Here is an 8,290-nt window from a genome sequence, read left to right as displayed (position 1 = left end):
TTTATCAAGGTCTTCAACGGAAAATCCTTCGAATTCTGACTCGCTGCTTGACAGAATAAAATTCGTATCCATTTTTTTGTCAGGATTACAAATTTTGAAAACACAACAGGAACAAATTTGGAAAAAAATCTCCCAAAATTCACAAAATTAAAAAAACACGTCGATTGTTGTACAAAACTATAGCTGAACTGTTTACACAAATAATCACGTGTTTTCACGAATGTACTAACGAGATTTGCTCAGATATTCTCATTTAAATATGAATAGGTGATTACGGGCGGTTTTGGGCGGCTTGGTCACATGAACCAAAATTTTTTTCGGGCGGCTTTGGGCGGTTTGGTAACGAAAGGGTTAATGACTCATTAAGGTGGTAAGCTGGCAGAACTATTAGCACACCAGATAAAATGCTTAACAGCATTTTGCTCATCTTTATGTTCTGAGTTAAAATCTTGCCAAGGTCAACTTTGCCTTTCACCCTTTTGGGGTCAATAAAATAAGTACCAGTTGAGAACTGGGGTCAATGTATTTGACCCTTGCCATAGAGCCTTGTGCCTATAGCAGAAAGGAATATTTAATGGCTCATAATCATATTTTATTTGAATGCATTTCCTCCTGAAGTTAGTTGGCATAAAAGTGCAAAGTTATGATCAATTAGCTGACCAGAAGTGCCAGAGGTTGTTGTACAGATGGATTTGCTATCATTAGGCAGAGATAAGACAAATTGAAAAGAGAAGAGATAGTAATATCTGGAACATCTGTTAGGCAGTTCATGAGAAATGACTCATATTCTGCACTATTGGTGTCAGTTAGGGAGAAGTAAAGATCCATGAAGAGTTGTGTGCACTGAAGTCACTTAGGATCATGACTTTAGAGAGAGATGAAGTGAATCTTCTCAATGTACATTGAGATATTCTAACAGCTGCATGTAGATGGTAGCATTGTAAAGTGATTGGCAGATGAACAGGGATGAACAATATTAGACTTGCCAAAGAGATAACAACTTCTCTCGTACTTGCGTCATGTTAAAATGCACTCATTATACCTCTGTAAAGTGGTTGACATTTGGAAGGGTAACAAACCATAGAAATATATGCTAAAAATAACTCCAAATAACAACTGTCTCAAATAGTGATGACTTGTCTAACCCCTGCCAACATTGAAAGTAAATGTATGATGATGACAATGGTTTCACACACATACACACTGCGTAATGTTCAAGTGTGTGGATAGTCTTACATCCATTTTTTTTCTTTAAGCTAGCATAGTTCTTCAAATTAGGACATTTGTATGCTTTTGTAATAGTTATCCTCACATCATAAATTCAACATAAGTAACCAGACAGTTTGTTATATGAAAAAAAAGAATTCAATAAAGAACAAAAATAAAATAGAAAGGAAAGTATTTAAAGTGCTAATAAATAAATGAGTAACCAAAGTAAATATGATTGGTACCTGGCTAACTGCCATTGCAACTGTGGACATAACATTGTTGCTTGAAGAAGGCTGAAGGTATGTAACCTTAGGTGAGTGACCAGGTTGACTGGTTGTAATCTTAATGTTGCTGGGGGTGTCATGCTTCTCGTTCATAAAGATCTTCTTAAATTGCTTGAAATACCTGACAAAGAAAAAACATAAAGATCAAATGTGTAAGCATCATAGTATAGCTAACTGAATGTTTAAAAGTGTCCTCTTCCATCCTGTCTCATACATCACTTACACTATATTTAACCTAGTCTGTGAACTGTAGCCACTTTGTTATGCTGTATGGAAGATCATGTTGTGTGGAAGGCCAAGTGGTAGTATCAATTTGTTGTATAGAGCATAGGGTATCAGTTTGTGTATATCATGTAGGTGTAGTGGCAGTTTGAATATATAGTATAGCAAATTGGGTACATTGTGATATGTGTCCCACACTAAATCTGAGTTTTTGTGCTTTATTAAAACTAACATTTCTTTAAATAAGAACATCACTTACTTGTCGACATCTTCTCTTGTGCCAAGGGAAAATCTTTAAAAATAAACAAACAAAAAACATCATTTGTTGTTTGAAAGAAATAGTCAAGAGGGTCATTTAGATTAGATTAACAGAAATAATTATATTTATTAGAATAAAACAATCTGTAGTTAATTAGAATTGTTAGGTTTTTAATAATTGAAACAAACAAAATTTTAAACCCACTTTAATAATTAAAACAAACAAAATTTTAAACCCATTTCCAATGCCAGTATATACCAAATTTGAACATTAGCATATAACAATATGCAAGTGTTCAAGTTTGAAATAATTACTTCATAAGTAACCACTTAAATGTGACTTGTTTTGATAACCAGCTATACTGAGGTAACGAGTATTTATATGCTTGTATAACAGCACAATACAATCTGCTGTTGTTATTGTGCTGTTATATAAGTATATAAGATTTGAACATGTATCTAATCAAAAACTTGGGAGTCTATCTACTTGACAGTACCTACCTCAAAAATTTGTAATCTTGTTCCTCATAGTATAAAGTATTGTTATTGAGTCACATACTGGAGTCAATTCATTTTATTATACACCTGGTCTACAAATTTGTAGCTTTATGATAATATTAAAAATCTTTACTATGATTTTTTATCATCTATGAAACTACTACAATCTACACTTCACATGAAGAGAGAATCCTTTTATTGCAAGCAATGGTAATAGCTCCCTGAACTTTTTCTACTTGTCTTAATCTGGCTACTACACCTTCAGACCGCCCACCTCCATTGCTAATTAAGTCACCTAAATAACAGAAGCTATCGGCGGCTACTTTGCCACATACAAATTTTTCCTTCTTTGTCAACCTGCCTGTGATTTCAAACTCCTACCTATTCCTTTTCTACATATCCAGTATAGCCCCTTCCTATAGCAAACACCTTACAGCATTAACCAATTATGTTACTACGAATTCGATGTAAAATGATCTCATAAATCTACAACCATGAATGATCATATTTTTAATACTAATACAAGTTTCTAAATTTTGTTTTTCCTTATGCCGGTGCTGCATAAAAGCACCTGTACCAGTGCATGTAAAATGCACTGGTACACTCTGTAAATTGGTTGACATTAAGAAGGGCATTCAGCTGTAGAAACCATTTCAAAACAAGACAATTAGAGCCCAGGCAGCACTCAAGCTGGCCAGCTCCAGCCAAACTGTCCAACCTATTCCAGCATGGGAAATGGACTTTGATGATGATTTTTACACAAATATAATATTCACAAAGTCAACTATTTTTGCCTGACATTGGTAAAAACAACCAAAAAAGGTTATGCATTCATAAAGCTTTTTAGCAAATTAAATCATTAATTAACAGTTTAAAGTTAAAAAATGTAATTAATTCTTATCACCAAATTTCTCAATAGCATATTTCTGCTTAAAGCTTTTCTTTTCTATATATAGAGAAATTATCCATCAACTCTGGTGAGTTGTTAATTGTAGAGCAAGATTAAATAACAGTCCTTGGGTGTCATATTAATTCTTGAGATTGGTTACATTGACCTTGTCACCACATAATTTCCAAGACGCTCACCTGCATTTCTTCTCTCCTGGACCACTTCCTTCTACATGTTCTCCAAAGTAAAATTCATCACTTGGTCTTTGTAAGAATGTGATACGAGCAATAACTGATTGTGTTCCAGCATTATCAGCTTCAAGAACATGCTCCTCCACAAATGTCTGAAATTATTTATCAAAAACATATTTAGATATACAACACACACACATTTAAAACAAGCATAAACATAAGAATCATTTAAGATAATAACATTTGTTTCAGAATTTGAGTGAAATAAAAATTAATAGGAAATTAAACACATGTCTTCAACAGGAAAATTAAACTTAGTAATTAAAAAATGATCCTGAGTTGCATTAAATTAAACTGTGTTTATTCTTGGTCCTTTTTACCTCTATCATAATTTTAAATTAAGGTGTGATTAACATATTATAAAGTGTTCACATAATGTGTAATTATATATACACATATAATTCAAATTACATATATGTACAAACCTCATTTTATGAACAAATACATATGTATGGACATATTTAGTCTTGCTGTGAAATTAGGCCCACATGGTTTTTGTGTTTTTTAGCAGCTTGGGATAAAGATCAACCTGATCTGTGTCATTGTTATCAGGATTCACTTATCTCTCTTTCCCAAATTGCTACTGATAATAACCTAATAACTGAAGGTTACTGATTAAAACATAAACAAACACACACACAAAGTAATTTACATGATGGTACAAGGTTAACAGTCAGTCAATAATTACTACAGTACCAATATAGAGTGGGTTATGAATAAATATATGGACTTATCCATTTGTATTTAATCTCACTGTAAAATTGGGCCCAGCAATACTAAATCACCATCATCATTTTTATATCCATTTTTTCCTTGCTTGCACGGATTGAATTAAATAAGATATTAATATGTATATTGTTATGCTAGTAATCACATAAGTCATGGCTTTCTGTTGGAGGAAGGCTTAAAAGCAATAAAAAGCTTTCTCTTCAAATAAATTTAATAATTTAAAAAATGAATTAGAAAGAAAAAAATAATACTTAAATGGTGATCACTTCAGATAAAAAACAAAAGCAAGAAAACTTGCCTCTCATGAAGTTAGCTATATCATTATGTGATAAAGTGTTTAAATATTTGACTACTTCACAGTGAGTCTTTCATGGTCTACCAATAGTGAGGGTTACTTCAACCACTACTTGACAGCATTGTGTTATGATATACCAGTCATTCCCACTACATGTCTATACTAATCTAGTCATCTCTTCTGCACACATCAATCAATGTGTTTGATTTCATCAAGTTTCTCGACTCACTTTTTCGGTGTTTCTGTAAGTTACTCAAGTCAACTATTTCAAAACAAAAGTTTTCTGCCACACAAAATACACTTCTTAGTCAAGCTATATTTACATAGTGTCTATAAATATTTCATAGATATAATATCATCAGCATAGCACTAAAAGTGTTGAAAAAAGAACAAACTAAAACTTACAAGATTGTTATCAGTGCATTTCTTTTCAGAGTTCTTTTCAACTCCTTGAACATACTTCTCCACCTATTTTCGGAATACAAAAAAGAAAAGTCATTAAAAAAGATTAATCCAAGTTCTTGAAACTGATAAAGTATGGTGCATGCCTTTGGGTTGGCATTTATACAATGGCAAAATTAATAAATAAGAATTCAGGGAAGAATTTACTAGCTTGTTGTTACTTTCTGTAGTGGCCAAAGAAAGAAATTGAATCTGACAGAACAGTTCTCCTCACCAATGATAATAGTTGTGAGCTGTGCCTCTTGCATTTACGCTTTGTGGTTTGACATAAGGGAATTAAAGGATATTTCTAGAGATACAGCACAATATTGGTGATAAGATAAGAGCCAAACAGTCTTTCTTTGGACAGTAATCAGTATCCTAATGAGTTGGTCAGATATTAATTTCAAAAGTTAATGAAATAATTTGAAAATATTCAATTACTGTCTAGATAAAGAAATATAGGAAATAACTATCTAAGAAATTAAAGAATATTGTTGCAATCTAAGGTTTTCTTGCATTCTATCATAGAATAAACAGGAATAAACAGAGGCAGCAGGATGTACAAATCTGAAATATTAGGTGAAAAAAAACAAAATATTCAACATGTTATAAATGGAAGTTGCTTACATCAAGTGACTGTGGTGGAGATAACTGCAATGTTCGATAATTCCGAGGATCTGGGATCTTGAAGTGAGACAGAAAATAACACAGTGAAATCTTTTTTATAGAGATAGTAAATAGACATAAAAGATGATAAACATCACCATCCTTTAACGCCCATTTTCCATGCTGGCATGGGTTGGACGGTTTAACTGGGGTCTGGGAAGCCAAGACAAGGAGGCTGCACCAGGCTTCAGTCTGATCTGGAAGAGTTTCTACAGCTGGATGCCCTTCCTAACACCAACCACTCCAAGAGTGTAGTGGGTGCTTCTTATGTGCCACCAGCACAGGGGCCAGAGGGGGCTGGCAACAACCACAATTGGTTGGTGCTTTTTACGCGCCACTGGTACAGAAGCCAGTCAAGGTGGCGCTGGCATCAGCCACATTCGGATGGTGCTTTTTATGTGCCACCAGCACAGGGATCACAACTACAATTTCCATTTGATTTTGGTTTTGATATACTTGACTCAATAGGTCTCCTCAAGCACGACATGTCACCCTATGATCCAATAGAAAAATAAAAATAATTGTAGAGTAGAAGCTAAGATTACAGCAGCAATTCCCAAACAGATTGTACACTTTTATGTATACAACTGCTTGCAGAGTTATATAAAGGTTACTTTATATAACTAAGTTAAAGGTAAAATTTATTTACAAAACCATTTATTACTCACAATAAGCTACACAGAAAGAGAGACAAGTTAAGAATTTAATTTTACAAATGTCTTTTAATTATTTCAATTTAATGTAGAATTTCTCAACCTTTCATCTAGCTATTTAATTAGTTGCTGAGTTAGGAATACATTTTTTATCTGAGCTGTTTGGACCCTTTTCTAAGATATCTTCATAAACTTTCAGTCACCCTTTATTCCTTCTCTATTGAAATCAGACAGCTGATAAGGCCAAATCAACCACTAGTCCCAACTAATTTCACTTACAACTCAAGCAAATTCTTCCATCTTAGTTTCATCTGTTACTAAGTTTGACAATTTTCATGATGATGATGGTGATGATGACTGCGATGGAAGTGCATGTGGTAATAAGGATATTGAAGCTGCTTATGATAACAAAGAGTGATAATTAGTTGTTGAAGATGGACTGAAGTCAATCTGTTTGGCTGATGTTAGCTGCAACTAACGAATAGACATTTCTGAATAACCCACAGTCAAGCACAACAGATGCCTCCTTCTTCAGACAAGTTGCAGACTACATTGCTGTCTCCACAATCTACTCAAGGAGAGCAGTCTAGGGTTAATTAAACAATAGTGAAGATGATAAAGATGGTCTTGCTGCTAATGGTATCTGAGAATCTGATGATGGTTTTGGTAGTGGTGATGCTAGCAATGTGGTTATTGACAGTAATCATAAAAAAATGAAAAAGATATTTTGCAATAATGAATTCTAACGGTGGTATTTTCCAACCTTAAATATACTTACTGGCTTCATAGTCGGATTTGTGTTTCCTTTCTTGGATCTTTTTTTGTTGATGAAGTCTAACAATCGCAGTTCTTTCGGTGCTGGTGCCTGTGCAAATTTCCTCTTTCGGTTCAAGGCCACCTGTGAGTGCTTTTGCACTGACCTGCAGCACAAAAAAAAAAAAAAGAGAGAGAAAAGATGTTTAGTAAAGAGACTATACAAATGTAGATATAGCCTTTTTTTTTTTTTTTCACAGTTTTATTTATACCATTATATTTCAGTTATTCTTTTTTTTTTAATGAAATTATCACAACAAAGGAGCACTGAAATAAAACCAGAGGAATGCCTGTTGAAAAAGTTATGGTATACTATGCACCATTTTTCTGCATTCAGTTTCTCAAAGAAGTGCAGCTGGACTTACACCAACATTCTCCACTATAAACAAATTGTAAGTGGAAGATGATTAGTCTAATAGTATGGTATGATTCTGGAAGCAGAACTAAAATTCTTCTACTGAACTTTTAGTTTCATAAGTCAAAATCATCAGGAGATTACATCATATATATATAAATATCGTTGTGGTATTCCGTCAGTTGCGGCGACGAGTACTCCAGTTGATCCAATCAACGGAACAACCTGCTCGTGAAATTGACGTGCAAGTAGCTGAGTACTTCACAGACACGTGTACCCTTAATGTAGTTCTCGGGGAGATTCAGCACAACACAGCGTGTGATAAGGCTGGCCCATTTGAAATACAGATGAAACAGGAAGACGGAGTGAGAGAAAGTTGTGGCGAAAGAGTACAACAGGGAGTCGCTACCACCCCTTGCCAGAGACTCATGGAGCTTTAGGTGTTTTCACTCAATAAACACTCACAATGCCCGCTCTGGGAATCGAAACCACGATCCTACGACCGCGAGTCCACTGCCCTAACCACTGGGCCATTGCGCCTCCACACACACATATATCTATACTATATATAAAACAGGTGTGTGTGTAATCGCTTTTCACGTGAAAACGGCTTCACTATTTACTTCCATACTTGTGATACATAAATAATTTGACCTCGGATAAATGTTAGGCTCTTCATTTGATTTTTTTTATCTCTAATTAAAAATAAATAATATTGCTATAT

The 8,290-nt window shown here is 34.1% G+C and overlaps 1 protein-coding gene across 1 annotated transcript in view; it reads right to left on the bottom strand.

Moving 5' to 3' along the window:
• The window catches only part of LOC106872355 (transcription factor SPT20 homolog), a 55,773-nt gene that overhangs the window by 18,969 nt on the left and 28,514 nt on the right, over nucleotides 1-8,290 (bottom strand). Inside the window, exons 9-14 of the mRNA XM_052966797.1 lie at nucleotides 7,177-7,318; nucleotides 5,707-5,763; nucleotides 5,041-5,103; nucleotides 3,558-3,703; nucleotides 1,975-2,007; nucleotides 1,452-1,614 (exon numbers count right to left, since the gene is read on the bottom strand). Of these exons, the coding sequence (XP_052822757.1) occupies nucleotides 1,452-1,614; nucleotides 1,975-2,007; nucleotides 3,558-3,703; nucleotides 5,041-5,103; nucleotides 5,707-5,763; nucleotides 7,177-7,318 (604 nt within the window). The remainder of the gene's footprint in view (nucleotides 1-1,451; nucleotides 1,615-1,974; nucleotides 2,008-3,557; nucleotides 3,704-5,040; nucleotides 5,104-5,706; nucleotides 5,764-7,176; nucleotides 7,319-8,290) is intronic.

Source organism: Octopus bimaculoides, chromosome 3, assembly GCF_001194135.2.
Source record: "Octopus bimaculoides isolate UCB-OBI-ISO-001 chromosome 3, ASM119413v2, whole genome shotgun sequence".
In the NCBI taxonomy this organism is placed as follows: Eukaryota; Metazoa; Mollusca; class Cephalopoda; order Octopoda; family Octopodidae; genus Octopus; species Octopus bimaculoides.
Note: the sequence above shows the minus strand (reverse complement) of the source record. Positions and strands in the feature narration are given on the sequence as shown.